Raw genomic sequence first — 19,847 nt, forward strand, 5'->3', positions numbered from 1 at the left:
TGATTACATAATAAAGATTCGTTAAGATTGAATATACATATAAATATAAAAAAATAATAATAATAATCACAAACATAAATAATAAACAAACTTCTGTAATACGAACTGTAAGAAGAACGTGGGAAACTTGCAGAAGACCAAAAGGTCTTATCATCAAGAACCGCTTTACATTGTCATACATATATATATATATATATATATATATAATATATATATATATATATATATATATATATATATATATATATATATATATATATATATATATATATACGTATAGAAAAATTAAAATATTTACATAATTTTTACGTTAAATTGTGACATTATAATTGTATTAAAGTGTAAGATAACAATTATACAAACATGTATCGTTACTTTTTCTTAATATTACCACGTTTATTGCTAACGCAATGTTTGAAATATATATTAAAGTGTATTAAAAAATAAGAGTTTATATAAGACGCTAGCAGTGAACAAATTTAGAAAAAATCAGTAAGTAAATTTTTATACTTTAAAATACTCTTTTTAATAGTTTTTTTTAAAGCCATTTAAGTTTTCAAGGTTAATAATATTTTGATTAAGTAATGAAAACTTATTCCAGATATGAGGTGCACGATAAGTAATTTTAAATTGCACAAGTTAGTTCAAACAATGTTAGTAAAGACATCTGTTCAAAAAGAGGCTTTGTGTGTTCGTTTTTATTTTTAAAATTAATTACTCGTATAGCATGCTTCTGTTTACGATAGAGAGGTTCTAGTTTGCTTTTATAGGTACTACCCCATGCTGTATTACCGTAATTTAAATAACTTTGAACAAAGCTATAGTAGATTTGTTTAAGTAGCGGTTTTTTTAATAAATAGCGTGATCGGTGTATTATTCCGATACTTTTAGATATTTTACTACCTAAATAGGCGATATGTTTATTCCAATTTAGATTTTCGTCAATAAAAACACCTAAAAATTTAGTAATATTATCCCTACTTAATTCTCTATTTTCAATAAACAATTTTGGATGAGAAGATTCAACTTCTTTTTTTTTTATAAGAAGGATGAAATAAAGAAAACTTCGTTTTACTTAAGTTAATAGAAAGTTTATTTGCCCTAAACCATCAAGAAATTTTTTCTAATTCTTGATTCATTTCTACGCACAGTTCGTTTATAATTTTTCCGGAGATAAAAAAGTTGCTATCATCAGCAAACATTATAGTTGAAATTCTTTTTGATGCTCGATAGAGATCGTTAACGTAGATTAAAAAAAGCAAAGGCCCAAGTATTGAACCCTGAGGAACACCACACTTTAATATAGAAGGATTAGAGAGTTTATTATCTCCATAGTATATAGATTGCACACGTTTATCTAAGTAGCTTTCTATCCATTTGTATATATATATATATATATATATATATATATATATATATATATATATATATATATATATATATATATATATATATATATAAATTAGCTTCCTGATGATTCTATTAATATAATTTAGCTATATATATAAATTAGCTTCCTGATGATTCTATTAATGGAGAAACAGTCTGTAGAATAAAAATAAAGCTAGATAAGTGTTTCTACTTATTTATTACTGCTTTGTTCTTTAAGAACATCGAGCACTCTATTTGTCGAATAGACTAACATAATTTACACACACACACACACACGCATGCACACACATACACATATATATACACACACTCACACACTCACACACACACACACACACACATATATATATATACATATATATATATATATATATATATATATATATATATATATATATATATATTGCCACTATTTATATATGGTATAATAAGAGTAGAAATATAATTTACATCCATATCAATAACTAATTAACAGATTTAAGAACAACACATTTGGAAAACATCAACTTAAAACACTCTTTTTGTAATTCGTATAAGTTCCAAGGGAGTTAAAATATTATGGGGAGTTAATTTGTTTTGCCGACAGGGGTTAATTTATTTTAAGGAGAGTTAACCTATTTCGAAATTTAACTCCTCGGGTATTTTTTTACGCAACGGGAGTTAATTTATTATGGGGGTTAATTTAATTTTATGACACCGGTGCCTATAATCCGGCGAAAATTTTAAATTATTTAGTATTGAGAGAATTCGTATTATCTGATGTTTTAAATTAGTTTATATATATATACTCTCGTACAAGATGTCAACATTTAAATCATGATTGTAAATTAACTTTTATTTTATTAACTATATTTCTTTTTTCATGTTTTTTGTTTTGTTTTCTTGAATAAATATTTAAAATTTTCTTTCTATGAATACCTTCTTCTTAACATTTTGCTTTTTTCTCTCATTTTTAATTTTAGTTACAACGCATTTATATAATTGTCTAGAAAAAAAAAAGGACTTGGTGATAGGACAAACCTGTCTTCTCTTCCATGCCATCTTTAAACATATTATAAAACACGGAACTTGTAAATATTTGTACGGCTAAATAAAAGAACTGAAATTTTTTTTTTTTAGATTCAAATTAAACTCACTAAAATAATCACTTTTATTATCCACTCCTATAAAGTTACTAACTTTATTTGGTTGAAAATAAGAGCATACAAATTCCGGCAAACTAATTTCGTCAAAGTAATTTATTTATTTTCTATATTTTTTAATTAATTCCTTTGTTGCAGTTTTGAAACGATAGGTTTCTTTTTAAAATAATTTCTTTTTTTGATATGGGTGCTCTTAGTAGGTTAAATTTTGCATCAATTCAATTAGTATCACTTATGAATATTGCATTTAACAACGAATTAGCAAGATTCTGAAATGGATTATAAAAAATCTTACATGCTTGCCAAAGATGGTTTCTATTCGCTACAATAGCGGGTCATTAATGTACATGGAAAAATACAAATTTTTAAAAAAATTGGAAATTGGAAAGTCTAAAATGAAATAATTGTTCTGATTCTGATAAAGAAACTAAATTTAATAAAAGAATAAATGTGTCAATTGATATATCGTCTGAAACTCATTAAAAACACTTATCTTTGATAGCAAAAGTTAGAAAAGTCTTTCAAAATTTCAATATAAAATTTTAAAACATCTCTAACTAAAATTCTTCAATTTTACAAAAATATGTAAAAGGTAGCTTGGAAAAAAAAAGGAGTAAGTGATCTAAATGTCAGTGATTTATTTAACAATAATGTAAATAAATCTATTTTGAAACTTATTATTCAACTTGCACAACGAAAGGCAATCCAAACATAGTTGATCCAAAACCAAATAAAAACAATAATATTGAAAGTAACGGTGTGTTGTCACAATCACAAGAGGCAAACTCATCATTGAAAAACAGACTACATGGTATAAATAACAAAAAACTAGTACGAATTCCACAAACTTCAAATACCATTAATAATGCATATAGAAGCCTTAAAATAAAAATTATAAATGATTAATGAACAAAGCACTTTAGGGGAAACATTTTGAACAAGTTTTTGATATCAATAAAGGCAACAAGTGTTCTGATATCAATAAAGGCAACAAGTGTTAAATCAGAAAATCCAGTTTGTATGATAATTCACTAGATAGTATGTTCTTTTAAAACTATAATATAACAAAATAATTGACAATAAATTGTCCTTTTTTTCATTTAATTATCGTTATTAAATACCGGTATTTAAAAAAAGTACCTACTGTAGCACTGTTATTTAAAAAAGCGGTTTTTTGCATGCACAATAACCATCTTTTTTTTATGTCTGATGCAAATGATTAACAAAATGCAGATAAGTATAATGCAGTAAAATAAGGAATATTTATAAAATTTTCTTTTCACAATTTTACAAATTAGGCAAGCTCAATATTTTCAGATAGATTTCATCACGCTCAGATAACCCTTTAGATCCTTCGACACACTTCTTTCAAACTTATGAAGATATTTTGAAGGTTGAAGCAGTATGAAGAAGAAGAACAAGGTTGAAGCAGTTTCTTTTTTAGCTCTTAAATACAGATTTGTTACTAAAATTCTTTTTAACTTTGTCTCTAACTTTTTTTCCGACCTTTTAAGTGTTCTTTAAGTGTTCTTCAAACGTTCTAAATACAGTTAAATTCAAAAAAGTGAATTCTGAAATCCATCGTTATGATGATGGGAATATTCTTTAAGAAAAATTTTAAAATAACTATCAACACACGTCTTGAAACATACAAAATTGTAATCTACAGTTCTAAATATACAGTAATATAAAAGTGTTAACTCAAAAGCTAAAAAGTCTTTTGTTCGGATTTTTTTTAAATTATATAAAATATGATAAATGGAAATGATATAAAGTTAAAAAGCTGAACTAAACATAACCGAATGTTGTTGGATAAAACAATTGCAGTACTTTACTTACAGCTAATATTGCTGCAATTGTTTTCATTGGCTAGATCGTAACTGGAATTAACTGTTCTCCTGCTCAATAAAAAACTTTGAGCTTAAAACTAACGAGTGCTATAAGGAGGAGGAGGGTTATACCCTTTCCTACCATTGTCTTTTGGTGAACCAGGCGTTAAAAAAACCCTATCATCGCTACCATTAGACTCCGTAGAAGATTCTTGGGATTCCAATTTAGGTTCGTAAGCCGTCGGAACAGGTGGCTTTTCATTTGGTAATATAAGAGGCTGTATACTGACAAATGCCGGTTGCTTTTCTTCATATTCTTCGCGAAAAATGACCGGTTTCTTGTGATTTCGAACATAACTATCCTCATCTTTAGGTTGGTATCTTTGTCTTCTTCGATATAAACAACACAAGATAATGGCAATAAGAATAAGAATTATTATAATGACAACAACTGGAATAATAATACGTGCCGCAAGACTGCCACTAGCGCTTTCTGCAGATGCAAGTACAGGTGTCGAACAATTTGTTAGTTCAACCAAACTTGTGGTATTTACTCTATAAGGGAAATCTTTTCTAAACTGTGTACTACTTAACGTCTGAAAATATGATATCACCTGAGGATGGTTACATTCGTCAAGTTCATCTACAGCCCAATTTATGATTACTGAACCTGGTAATATTTCTATTGCCCGCATATCGCTTAATTCATACCGTGTTGCATGTGCTAATCCTTTGATTAATTCCACTCGACTTCGTACACTGTTATTAAATAAGGAAAAATCCTCATCGAGCTTTAAATTAAAAATATGGCTATAATTTTGTTTTGCACCAACAATGACAGAAAACATGGCGTTAACAAAACGACCCGAAGGATCTGTAGCAGTTAAAGAAAACTGATGCGTACCAATATTTTCTACACCAGGGAAAATATAAATCTTTTTATCAATATATTCAACCCAATGTCCAGGTTGCAATTTCTTTAACTCGTTATTTTTTGTCATACGTTTTACAGAAATGGTTAATTCTTCGTTTTCAGGATCATAGAATAAATCGAAAGGCACTTGTTTTTCAAATGCTGACATGGCAAACAACTTTATTGGTTCAAAGCTATTGTGAAGTTCAGGTGGGCGGTTTGTGTCTTCTGGTTTTTTGGGGGTAACAGGAGAAGGCTTTTTAGACGTCATTGTATCTGATGTAGTTAATACATCTGATGTAGTTAATACATCAGGTTCAGTGTTGATTTTTGGTGAATGAACGCTTGTACTCATCATTATTTTAATTGAAGTCGTAGGAGAGGGACTTACGGGTTTTATTGCAGATGCGGTTGTAAGGGAAGGCAGTAAAAGAGTAGGAGTAGCTTGCAGGATGCTAACAGTATTTCCAGAATTTCCAACAGCTCTTTTATAAAGTTTGTGGCTCTTAAAGGAGGTAATGAGCCAACCCAATACTTTCACACTAAATTCAGAAGAGAAATCTTGTGCTTCAGATAAACGACGCAATAAAGCAAGAGGTTTGGAACCTATAAACAAATAAAAAAATTATTGACAAAATCATTCAACTATTTTTATTTTATAGTTTTAAATATTTAGTAAAATTTGAATTATTTCAACTTAAAGTCACTTAAAGTAAGTTTAATTTTTTACCAGCTAAATTATTTCCACAATGGATGACCCATGATATAGTAAACATTGGAACTTTATCACCAATATCTTTATCTCCAGGACCTGCCATTTGCGGAGTTTGTTCAATTACATCAATTTTATCCATTCGATTTCCGACTTCTAAGTAAAGATCTTGTGGTTTAGTATCCAAACGACTCGCAAACTCGCGCATAATATCTACTCTTTTGTTGCCGGTCATTTTTTTAATATCATCATAGAAAATAACAGAGCCAATAAAGGGATTCATATTTTCGTCTTTGCATTTAAAAAGACGCTGTTCTCTACTAGGTCGAACATCAATCGTTAGCCTTCGTACTTCACTATCCATTCCATTAATAGAATTTTCGCTTTTCTTTCGAAATTCTATTTTTAAATCGTTTTTTATATCTTCGTCTGTAGGAACTCCTTGAAGTTTATTCTTTTTAGAATCAAACTGAAGCCATTTTGGTAATTCTTTGGAACTTTGAACGTCGACCTAAAGTAATGAAAATTAAAACTTAAATGAGAAAAAGGGAAAGGAGGGGAGGTAAATAAAACAAAATGTTATTACACGTAATACTATCGATACTGATTTATTCGATAGCAAACTTGATATTCTAATGTTTGGATTACATATCATCACTTGTTGAATAAATATTATCATTTAAAAACATTTTTTTTTCTGCAAAAAAAGAGGATGAGGTTTGTCGATGTTTTTTTTAAAAGTTTGTTTGCAGAAACAGAAAAAAAAAACAAAAAATACTTTTATTATAGTCGCGTAGGGCGGGGCTAGTTGGCCATAGGGCAGCGATATAGAGCAATTAAAATGCCTCGAAAAACTACACCATTGCATGCAAAACATCCAATGGAGAAAACGTTGGAGGGTTAACGCAGAAAGCAGTCGAGTGAAACGCAACAGCACTTTTCCTATTTAAAGACAAAATTTCCTCTTGAATATTTATAAAATTTTATTTTATAAATATATCAATTTTAAATATTAACTTATTCGTTAATATTTTACCATTTATTGGACTTTTGATTATAACTAATCTTTTTGGCTGTCTTACCATTCTCATTACAATCTAATTTGTGCGTCATGCGCCGGGGTTGATTGAGTAGGTTTGAAAAAAAAAGTAAAATTGAACTATCGAATATGAAGAAACAACTTTGTTAAGTCAACATTTAAATTAAGCTATACGCGCATGTTTAAAATTAGTAATATAAAATCTTAAAACTCAAGATAATGTAACAAAACCATTTAATTAATTTTAAGTATATTTTAGGCAACATCTTCTAAAATAAATCCGAAAATGCTTTTTTTTTCTTAACCCAATTTTAGCAGGTTAACTTATTTTTCCAATAGTGAAAAAATTACGTAAATCCGACGCACCGTTCAAGAGATCTGATACCTTTAGTAAAATTGCTTAACTTTTTCCCCTTTAGAATAGCAGAATAGCATTTAACCAGAAAGTTCACGTCTCCTTTCTTACTAATATTGCATATATGGCCAGAGCCGGCTTCGAACCACGGACCTCTAATTCTGAAACCAGAGCTTTAACAATTACACCAGGGCTGCATAACCACAAACCACTAGTAAACTTGTTTCGCTCTACTCTATTAACTTTATTGAAAATTTATTATATCTTATTGTCACGTTATTATTAACTTATTATAAAAAGTTATCATTATAAATTATTGTCATTTTAACTTATTGCACGTCGCGGAGTAGCAAATTGATGCGAGGTAAGCAAATATTTTGAAAAATGAAATTTGAAAATGTTTAAATTGTGATGTTGTCGATAAAAACATTAAAGTATAACATGGAATCGTTTATAGTATTTAATATTGTTTATCATTTAACTATCAAGTTTTTGTCTAATTATTATTTTGTTTAAATTTTTTAAATTAAGTTATCAACAACATTTGGTTGAGCGTTTTTAGTTTTTTAATTTTAATAATATTATCGGTATCGTTTAAGTATCTTTTTTAATAAAGCTTTTTTCATTTTTTACTAGGATTTAATTATCTGGCAATTTTGTAACTAATTGATTATTTGAGTTATCAAAATTCAGCCATTAAATATATATAATTTATAATTATATAATTTAAAAAAATCACAGCTAATTATAATTAACAACGTTATTCAATTCTATTAGTTCTTTTTTAGGATATGACAGTTACAACTTTTTCAAAAACTTTGAGAAAAATTATCTATAAATATAAACCACAAACCAAATGGAATTCAAAAAATATTTAATTTCAAAATTTTGACTACTTTATCTTAAACTTTCTCAACTATAATGCTTCCATTAAATCACTTTGATAGTCTCAAAGTGACTTAATGGAAATCTCACTACAATGCTTCCATTATCGTATGAAATTGAGTAGTATTGGCCAGTTTTACAAACATTAAACATTTTCTTTATAATGTATTTTAAAACTTAACTATAAACAAAAATAACAAATAAATCTATTAAATCATGAATCTAAAGGTCAGAGAATAATGAAAAAATGAAATGTTAAAGATAACAAACACTTACTTCGTACGGAAATTCTCCAGATATTTTATACTTAAAAAACTCTCCACTATGTAATTGCAGTTTATCGTCAAAGACCTCAGCCATACGTTGTTCTAACTTTGTTTGGATTTCTTTCCACGTAGGCTCGTTTGCCAATTTTGCAAGCGGGAGAAAACTCAAAGATAAGTAAATAAACACGACTTTATTGGCTATAGTAACTTCATTAGACATTTTATCTAAATTTTGTTGTTACCAAATTCGTTAGCATCTGTTTTCTACTTGTAATCTAATATAGAAAAACTTTACTTATAATTTAATGAACAGGTAAAGTAAAATCAAACAGTCAAATCATCTATCTTAAAAACTTTCATTTTGTTCTACTTTAATAAATTTAACGATATAATTAACCAAAATACGATCGTACAATTTTAGCAAATTTTTATATATACATCAAATTACTCCGAGAAGTTACCAGGAAACCACAGGCAAAGTTGAAAAATTATTTCTAAACAACTTCCTGACAATAGAAAAAAAAAACAACTATTTTTAAATAATATCTTAAAACTACTAAGTCTAAAAAAAAGACAACACCGCTTCGCCGGCTTTATTTCTTTAGAAATAAAAACTATTAAATAATAGGTAAAGCAAAATTACTTACAAAAGAATAAAATGCAACTTTATACAATAAAGTTTATCTTTTCTTTTGTCTCATTTAAAAAAAAAATTATTTTAAATAAAAGATTTATCTAATAACAACTATCAAGCGAATGACTATGAAAATATAAGAGTCAACAACGATGACGTTCGCGTGGAATTGGTTTCTTTGTGTTTGTTGCGGATTTACGACAGTGAATTTCAATATTTACATTACGCGTTAAATAAAATCTATTACTAATTTTTTTCAAATGAATCTTATTGTTCATTAATAAACATATAAGAAAAAGTATTGTATAAAAACTTAGTAAATATAAAACTATACAAACGTTATAAAAATGTTTGCAACGAGTATAATTACAAATGAATTGATACACGCACACGTTTATCTCTTACTACTAATCTATTAAAAATATGCTAAGAATTAAAAAAATTTCTTTTATAAACAAACGGGCGATTGGAAAACGGATAACATTTAAGAAATTTTTAAGGGGAGATAAATATTTTTGAAGATACATTCAAAGAGAGTGTTATGAATTATTTCCACGCTTTTATTCTTTAAATAACACTTTGTGATTAGCACACCTCTCAAGTCATTTAATTAATAAGTTTTAATACGATTATAAATGGAGTTAAAGCGTTCATTTAAAAACTTTATATATAAAAGCTAGTAAAGATTATTTATATTACATTTAGTTAAAACACAGGAAACCAATATAAAAACTACACAAACATTATTAATTCAATAAAAGTCATGTTTTTTTTATTTAATTTTCATAGATTTTTATTTGAGATTGAATTAAAAGGTAAAAAATGAAAATTAAAAATAAAAACACCATTAAAAAAAACATTTACAAGTATATCTTTAACAATTGACTATTTTGAGTCTTAAATTATATATAAACGATTAAATCAAATTAATTAATTTAAAATTGATGGAATTATAATAAATGTTGTATAATTAAACTTTGATATTAAAATGGAATTCCAAGAAATATGCTAAAATTTGATTGGATCTAGAGAGTAAACTTTCATTTTTATAACATAATCAGAAGAAATTTAAAAAATACTTTCCAACTTGAAAATCTTCACCTCAGTTGAAAATCTCCACTGAGTAGATAAAGAATAAAAAACCATTAAAATAACCGAATATATGTGAAATAATTAATCAAAACCTACCAGTCATTTTAACATAGGAGCTTATATTAAACAAAGTAACAAAATTTGAGAGAAGATAAGTGAGAATAAAAGAATATTTAAGAAATAGTGCATGTTGTCAGTTGTTACTAACAAACGCTTTACAAATTTAGCGAGATAAACGAGATTAAAATTTCAAGAAATAAAACGTGCATAACAAATATATTCTCTCAAATGAATTTCATTATTACGAAGTACCGCAAAAATTTTAGTTCTTCTGCGTAATTACTTCAAAGGTTGTTATTTCGCTAAAATTGTGAAAAAATAGATTTTGAGATTTTGCAAATTCTAAAAGTAATTTTACATAAAAAACCATTAAGAAAAAATATATTTTCTTGAATAAAAACAATAATTTAAAAACCTGCAGGTTCATATATTTTTTCACTTTTCATAACTTTATCTTTTTTTAACTTTATCATAACTTTTTTTAACTTTTCATAACTTTATCTTTTTTTAATACATTTGATTTTAATACATTAAACTAATAAATCATTAAATATCGGTTTTAACAAACTAAAAAATTCTACGGATAGTTATATAGGTTTTTTTATATTTGATTGGGCCGTGAAATTTATCGTTAAGCACTAACTCTTATGTTGGTATTATTAATCATCAAGTTTAGCGCAATGAAAAAGCTCAAACGGCTTCCTTCATTGCATATAAACTTCAACTTTATTTCTAAATGTTACGTTTGGAAGAGAATTGTGTAATTTACCTTTATACATGTAATTTACCTTTATTATACAGACGGTTCTATGTTCTTTATTTATTTTTACAAGACTCCTGAGCGCCAAAATGTTTTTACACATGCAATGATAATATACTCTTTATATGACTTTGCATAACATCATTGAATGATAAAGTGCCTCCAAGATATTCCGTATATATTGAGTTATATTTAGCAACAGAGCGTTCTCTCAATGTTTACAGGCATTAGCCTTAGGTGCTTAATACACCGTAGAGGATGTTTAATTTTCGGAAATTTTTATCACCCACTCCAAGCTTATTAACCCCCCCCCCCCTCGTTTATTAATTTTACTTGTTTATAACTTTTCAGTAGGTTGCGTTATCAAAAAAAACAAAAAACATACCAAACCTAGAAAAGAACAAGATTTGTACGGATAAGAATAAAAACTTTCAGTGTAATCAGGCTTTAAAACTTGTCAACCTTTAAAAATTCTCGTAAATTTCGATTTGTCAATACTCATAGTACTACTATTAGTAGTTAAGGTGCTTTTCAAAAATTGTCGACAGTAGGTTATTAGTTTAAACAATCAAGATAGTTCCGTTAAATATCTGATCTGTAAGATAAAAGATTAGATTGTTTAAAGGAAAAACACCAAAAATCTTACTATGGACTGCAAGCAATCTTTTAAAATTTATTTAATATGTAATATGCCTATCAAGATTTTATGTTATAGAATTTAATATAATATAATTGCAGTATATTATGGAATCCTAATTTTAGGTTTAATTTCCAGACTATTGAAATCTTAATTTTTGAATGATATTTTTAAGTAAAGACTTGGTCGGTGTTGGAATTATTTTGACTATTGCAAATACATTTAGACAATAGAATATTCCTCAAGGAAATAGAAGAAAAAAAGCTATTACAAGCATATAATTTTTTTGTTTAGTTTTACTTAATAAGTACAGAACCTTATAACTTTGAGTGAAAATAACATGTTTTTATGAAATTTATTGAGGGGCAACTACCCTTATTATTGAACACTTTGTAAAAGTTCTATTTCTTTTGATCTTTAACCATGTCCAAATTAAGGACGTTTTTAAATCTTATTCAAAACGATTTGACGCAAACCTACTGAAGCAAAACCGTAAGGAAGTTCAAAAAGAGACTTTATAAAAGTCTTCAATTTTGTATAATCAAAAAAAAAAAAGAAATCTCTTAGAAACATTTAAAAAAAACAAGCGGTATGCAAAAATAAGTTGTATACAAAAATAATTTAAAACCCAAGTTAAATTTTGTCTAAGATTGGCTGTTTTTTTTAAATTTCAATTTAAGTTTTACTAATTCGCCTTAACTACGTTGAGTAATTTTCGTTAATTTCTTACCATAGTACATAACATATATAAGCATATTAAATCCAATCGAAACTATGATGAAACTGTTATAAAATGACCGCAAGCCACACTAGAACTAAAATTGCTTTATTCATGTTCTGTAAAAAATTCCCACCCATCCTTTTATTAAAGCCCCACCCCCACCCCCGCTTATTAGATCTGATAAAAAAATGCACACACACACCCTTTCTTTTTGTTTACCTCTTGTATTAAGCACCCGAGAGTACAATGTTTTGAAAAGACTTTATAGTCACTTTTTTTTTACCAATCTATCATTGGTGTTTTCATATGTGCCATTAATTGCAATACATTGGTAGTAAGGACCATCCAGTTTATTTTTATACATTCTTGGATTGACTCTTTCATACATTTAGTTGCAGAATTCATATGAGTGTTATAGATTTTTTTTTTGCTTAAATTATTAAAATTATTTTCAGACTTGAATAGGCTAAAAGCCTTAACTCATTCCTCTAAATGCAACAAATAAACAAATATTTACTTCATATCTTTTTCCGCGTTATTTGCAGTAGCTTTAGTGTTTGAGCAATAAAACTTTAAGTAATAAGTTCCATAAATCGTTTGTTTGAAGATGATAACTGAAACAATCTTGCATAAAAGGACGAATGCTAAACAAAATTTGATCCTTATATATGGAGGACAGGGACAGATACAGTAAACAAATGAGACATAGATAGTTTGATACGCAAAAAGTTTTGGGTTTTTTGTTGTTCCCAGTCTCCAATCACGCAAAAATTGCGTTCATTGGAGACTGGGAACAACAAAAACCCCAAAACGTTAACCCCTCAATTTTAGCGGGGGGAAGGGGGGGTAAACTTTATAAAGTCAAAAAAGCCGATCAAAAAGAGATTATTGAATCAAATTTGAAATTTGTCAATGAATATAAATAAAGTTTAAAATAAAAAATTAAAAAAAAATTGACTCATTGGGGAGGGGGGGGGGCTCACGTTTTGGGGTTTTTGTTAGCTGGCAGGATGGTCATTTTTAAGTTAGCCTGCATGATTTAAAAAATTCAATTTTATATATATATATATATATATATATATATATATATATATATATATATATATATATATATATAGGGCTGCCATTGTCCTGATCTTTTCGCTGGAGAACGCGATAAAAGTTTTAATTTTAATTAGTTTAGCGCTGAGCTCTCCTCCGTAAAAATCAGGACTACGGTAGCCCTATATATATATCTATATAAATCTATATATATCTATATATATCTATATATCTATATATATATATATATATATATATATATATATATATATATATATATATATATATATATATATATATATATATATATATATCAGGGCGCGAAAAATCGACGAACGCACGAACGTTTGTTAAAAAAAAAGACAGAAAAACGTTGTTTCCTTACTTTTACTTAAGCAAACGTTGGGGTTCGCTTAAAATTTTTAAAAACGAACGCATAACTTTAAGCAATTTTTTTTCCAAATAATTATGCGATTGATAGTTTTTTTTATTTATTATACAGAAAACATATTTATTATAAAAAAACAAGTTACTAAAATTTAAACGCATTTTCGACGACCTTAAAAGAAACCATGCTAATATTTTCAATAATTCAATTTTCTCAAAAATTCTCGAAACTCAAAATTTCAATAGCGTTACCTTTAAGTTAAATGATTAAGTACGCAACTGAAAAAAGTAATTGTTTTAGCACGGTTTTGTAAACATGCGTTTAAAAAAGCATGGAAAATTAAAACGAATGGATTTGCAATTACTTTAAAAGAAACCATGTTAAAACATAATTTTTAAAAGTTAAGATCTTAGATAAGCTTTTACCATTAATTACAAAAATTAAGTAATCAATTAAAACAGTATTTAAAAGTGTAGGCTATACTCCAGTTTTTAAATCACCAAAAAACCTTCAACAATTAATAACTCAAAAAAACAAGCCTCGACTTCCCAACAACTCTTACCCAGGGGTCTACAAACTGGAGTGTTCGTGTGGAAAGCTCTATGTAGGTGAAACAAAACTCAAGGTTTCAACTCGCATTTGCCAACATCAAAAACATACTTTTGAGGGAAAATGGAAAAATTCGGCCGTAGCGGGACATTCCAGAAATTGCCATGGTGCCTTTGGTTGGAATAATAACAACACTGTTAAAGTAGAGGAAGACTATTTTAAGAGAAAAGTGAGAGAGCCCTCGGAAATACAGTTTAACCAGTGTTCTCTCCGGGTAAAGGCGGTTTGAATGAAGACAACGGTGATTACGTCACATCGTCGTTTTGGAAACCTTATTTTTCTTTTTTAAGACGCAAGAACACATTACATTGAAGTTTTATTATTTGTTTGTTTTTTTAACGGTTTTTTATATTACTTGAATAACGAGGGTATATATAACCCCTAGAAATATTGTAATTTATTATAAGAAAGAGGATAAGTTTACATACTACACCAGATGTTTCAACTTAATTAAATGCTAAAACATAACTTTTTTTTCTTCATTTTTTACTGTGCGTTTAACAACACTGATAATATATTGTATTATTAAATACTTAATATTATAAACATTATAATATCAAATTAAGTATTTAATAATAACTTAATATAATAACTTATTAAATACTTAATATTATATTATTATTTTTAAATGTTTTAAAAAGAAATGTCAAAACAACTTTCATTTTATTTTTAGTTCCCTTTTTATCAATTTTTTCAAGTTTAATACTTGACTATTTTGTATTAATGGATAACAGTTTACAGTCATAAGGTTATTGCATATTAGTTATCATTAAGTTTGCACTTTGAAAATGCGTGAAAAATTGTTTTGAATTAATATAAAAATTGATAAAATTCAATAAGCATCTTTGATATATCTCAGCGTTCAAAAATTATGACCATATAAAAATTACAACCCCTTCAAATTGAGGGGGGTTTGAACTTTATATGGTCATAATTTTTGAACGCTGAGAGATAATACTGTGAAACTTAAAAATTATCGATGAATATAAGTCTAGTTGAGAATAATACAAAAAATATTTTATCAACTTGTTGCTCTCACGTCTGGGGCAGGTGTAGCAAAAATTTTGGGGCATTTTTGTTCCCAGCGTCCAATCACCGCAATTTTTTGCAAACCCTCATTATTTGATATAAGTATAAACATGAAAATGTTTGGAGTTAGCTCCATGTCTGGAAGTTAGCTATCTCAAAGAATAAAAAATGCTGGATTCGCCACTGTATATATATATATATATATATATATATATATATATATATATATATATATATATATATATATATATATATATATATATATATATATATATAAAGGTGTCTTTAACCCTCCTTTAGATAAAAAATCAGAACTCAGTTTTTTTCATGTGCTGTGGTTATCTTTTGTGATTAATTTAAGTCAAACTTATGTTTAGTTGTACAGTATTTAGTTCATGGTCAAACTTACATTCTATTCAACAGGTTCCTAATATTGTTTAAAAAAAATTCTTTTAAAATAGATCAACTTAGTACTTAAATGAAGAGAAATTTTACATAAACCAAAAAAAAAAATGTTTATTTTTGATACAAAAACTGTAGTTTTTCTGCAATAGAATCTAAAAAAGTATCAACACAAAAGATAATCAAACCACATTGAATACTGAATTGTGATTTTCTATCTAAAGGGGTTTCAAGGCACCATAATATCTATTTATACATATACATATACATATATAAAGAGAAAGGCTATCTTTAAATTATTGAGTGATTTCTTCTTGTTCTTCTTGTAATCCATTATGATTAAGCTCTCCATAAAACCAAATTAGCAAAATGGAAAAAGTTAAATGTTCCTTTTGCCATAAGATTATGTCTAAAAATTGAATTTGAACAACAAAGCATGTGATAAAATATAAGTGTCATGATACAGTACTATATGAAGTTGTCTAGATAAATAAATCATATAATTAGAAAAAAAATGCAGATAAAAGATAAATTATGAATAAATAAATTACGAATCATCAGATGAAGGTGGTCTCAGAAACTCAGTAAATGATAATAATTCAAAATTTTTAAATTTTCCTTGAAATTAAGTTAAGAATAGGGCTTTTTTTTAATAATGGCCTACTAGCAATATATATTTTTTTGACAAATATAATAAACCAACAATGTAAGACAACACAATATACAAATGCGCAAAGAAATAAATAATCGTTATAGACTGCTAATTTCTGTGAGCATTTAAAGTCTGATTTAAATTGGCATGGTATTATATACTAATACATTTACATTATCAAAATTAAAATGGTATCTTTCTCATAGGATAAGTATAGTTTCTATATATAGTGAGAGTATTTACACAGTTGTTAGGAAGTACAACATGACAAATAAACATTCGCATACAGTATGCCTAGATATATAACTAACTTATAACTAATTTAATCTTTTATTAGAAATATAAGTTAAATAGGTGTGTATGTCATGTAATTGTGCTTTTAAAAATATAGTATAATAAAGGAAAACTTTTCCAAAATTATGCCAAAAAAAAACTAAAAAATTGCCTAATAAAAGCAGAAAAACCCCAACAACCCCCAAAAACGCTTTTTTTAACCCAAAAAAACGCCAAAGGAAAAAAACATATTTTTTTGCAACTCTAGACCAATATGATGTGGTGTATGATGAACACAAAATGTAAACAATGTGCATGCATACAGGTATCCTTAATATTTTACTTAATTAGCAACAACCTTATTAATTCAAACCAACATGGATTAGTTCCATCAAAAAGTTGTACAACTAACTTGTTAGAAACATTAGGATTTAAGAGCTAAGATTAAGAGTTAAGATTGTTAAGATTTTCTTAAAAACTATTTGAATCTAAAAATATCAGTTGATACTATTTACTTTGATTTCTCGAAAGCATCCGACAAGGTTTACCACAAAAAAGCTATTTATAAATTAGGCAAGTATGGTGTAGATAATCATTTTATAGTGAATTCGACTTTACTGACCAAACAAAAAAAAAAGATTCATGTTAGAAGATACATCAAAAACATGACATTTTATTTGATATTGGTATTGGTAGCAAAAAGCCTCAAGGTTTTATGCTGGAACCAACTTAAATATATATATATATATATATATATATATATATATATATATATATATATATATATATATATATATATATATATTTAAAATTTTTATATATTTTAATAAATCTATTTAATTTATTTTTATACTTTATTAAATATATTATTTTAAATATATTTTAAAATTATAAATATAAATATTTATTAGACAAAAGATTTAATAGTTAATAAAAAATGAAGTTGAAATTAACTATAATGATTATTGCTATTTAACAAATATTTCTAATATATATAATAACATCATACAAAAATGCTACTAATAGAGATGATTCAATAAAATGAAAAGTTGGATGAAAAACCCAATCATTAATGAATAATGAATTATAACTGTGCTGCCAAATGATAAATAAGTAATTATGGTGGAAAGGGGGGAGAGCGCAAAAAGTCTACATACAAACACAAGACGTCAACTCTATTTTAGCTGTAATAGAGTCAATTCCAATTTTACAGCTAAAATAGAGTCAATTCCAATTTTAATATTGATGGGATTAATATCTCTCAGAAAGGCTAATTCCATGGAATTACGATTGAATCAAGTTTTCTAATTATTAAAAACATAAACATAATACCTAAAAATATTATTTAAAAAAACCATAACTATCACCAAATCTATCCTTTACAAATATTCATGCTTTTTCTCACCTGTTAAATTTTTTTTTTAAATTTACCAAACCTAAACGGTCGTTGTGAGAATTATTTAAATTCAGCTGCTTCATTTTTAGATCTTAGTGTTGATGGTTATTATCATTTTATTCATAATTATTCTTCTTTCATCATTTTTTTTTTGCATTCTTCTGTTATAGGTTAACCCATTTTAAGACATTCTATTCAATTAGGCTGTCGTTTGCCAAAACAAAAAGTCACTTTTAATCATTTAGAACAGGCAGCTGATCTTAAATGTAATCTTTCTATTGTGCAAGCATTATCAGTTTCAACCAAAACTTAATTTTGCTTTATTCATCATTCAGTAAAAATAAACCCTTTCACTATAACTGTCCCTTCATGCTCAAAACATCTAGCTTTTTTTATCTACATCATCTATATCATCAAACTTTCATCTATATCATTTTTCATTTATATCATCAATATCATTTACTATATCATCAAAAATCGTCTAGCTTTTTTCTTCACACATGGATGCTATGGAGTACTCTCTTCTCTTAGTAGTTGGTTGAAGTCTTGTTGAGAGTGAACTAAGTTAGCAAAAAATTACTAAGTTAGAAAAATGACAATACTGATTTTTTCTAGATTTGATTTAAACTTTTTAGAACTAGTTGCATCATATAAGGAATATACTATATAGTATATTTTATACATAAGTATTAGTATAAAAAAACTCCTTTAATACTAAATTTTTTTATTAAAAACATTTTTTAGAAAGTTAATATTTAGCCGGATCATTAACATATTTATTACTACATTCAAATTTCATTGAAAACTTACTAATTGTATTTATTTTTTGAAACGTACAAAAAATATTTATTTTTAGTCTCGAAAATTATGGCTTATTCTTTATAAGACTTATTTACTTTAAGAGGGTTATTTCCCTATTTCTCTATGCTTCTTAATAACCACTCTTTTTTACATCTTACCTCAGAATATAAACTTTGTAATCTAATCAAAATGTTTATAAATAAGAATGCAGTTAAAGTTTTAGTGAGTTGGCTAACTTTTACTTATGCTTGATTTTGTAAGAAACTCCAGAATATACATATGATCAGTTTCCTAATCCTTTACTCTTTATAAGTTTTAATATGTTCATTTTCACAACTTGAAGAAAAACAACAAACAATAAAAAAAATTGAAAAACTAAAAAAAATTCATATGTACTATGTATTCATACGTACAATTAACTGTAATATGTAAAATATCTTTGATTATCTTTCATACAAGCTTTTTCTTTTTTCAGCATTAAATTATTGACAATTGTTCATTAATCTATTACTTTACCCATTCAATAGAGATATAATGCCAGTTTTAATTTAACAACAAATAAAGCTCACAGATGATATTTTACTAAAAGGAGAAAAAGTGACAACATATATTATAAATAAATAAATATATGTATATATATATATATATATATATATATATATATATATATATATATATATATATATATATATATATATATATATATATATGTATATATATATGTATATATATATATATTTATATATATATATATATATATATATATACATATATATATATATATATATATATATATATATATATATATATATATATATA

General features: G+C 26.5%; 1 protein-coding gene across 4 annotated transcripts; it reads right to left on the minus strand.

The window, feature by feature from the left end:
• Nucleotides 1-3,549: 3,549 nt before the first annotated feature.
• Nucleotides 3,550-19,642, minus strand: LOC100207945 (dystroglycan 1). Of its 4 annotated transcripts, XM_065814616.1 has the most exons (5): nt 19,442-19,613; nt 12,955-13,081; nt 8,544-8,808; nt 6,007-6,499; nt 3,550-5,882 (listed from the first exon to the last, which is right to left on the minus strand). In XM_065814616.1, the coding sequence occupies exons 3-5, from the start codon at nt 8,751-8,753 to the stop codon at nt 4,462-4,464; spliced, it is 2,124 nt and encodes a 707-aa protein (XP_065670688.1). In that variant the 5' UTR covers nt 8,754-8,808; nt 12,955-13,081; nt 19,442-19,613; the 3' UTR covers nt 3,550-4,461. The 4 variants fall into 4 exon arrangements, with proteins under 4 accessions (XP_065670688.1, XP_065670686.1, XP_065670689.1 ...); XM_065814614.1 differs by lacking the exon at nt 12,955-13,081 and having other exon boundaries at nt 19,442-19,642; XM_065814617.1 differs by lacking the exons at nt 12,955-13,081; nt 19,442-19,613 and adding an exon at nt 10,356-10,502.
• Between the last annotated feature and the right edge of the window lie 205 nt (nt 19,643-19,847).

The sequence above is a fragment of the Hydra vulgaris genome, chromosome 12 (assembly GCF_038396675.1).
Source record: "Hydra vulgaris chromosome 12, alternate assembly HydraT2T_AEP".
NCBI lineage: Eukaryota > Metazoa > Cnidaria > Hydrozoa > Anthoathecata > Hydridae > Hydra > Hydra vulgaris.

Bases quoted from the DNA above. Each gene is read 5' to 3' on its own strand.
- LOC100207945 (XM_065814614.1), bottom strand. From the start codon at position 8,753: ATGTCTAATGAAGTTACTATAGCCAATAAAGTCGTGTTTATTTACTTA. The intron at 6,500-8,543 runs GTAAGTGTTTGT...TCATTACTTTAG, and splicing joins CTGGAGAATTTCCGTACGAA to GTCGACGTTCAAAGTTCCAA. The intron at 5,883-6,006 runs GTAAAAAATTAA...ATTTGTTTATAG, and splicing joins TTGTGGAAATAATTTAGCTG to GTTCCAAACCTCTTGCTTTA.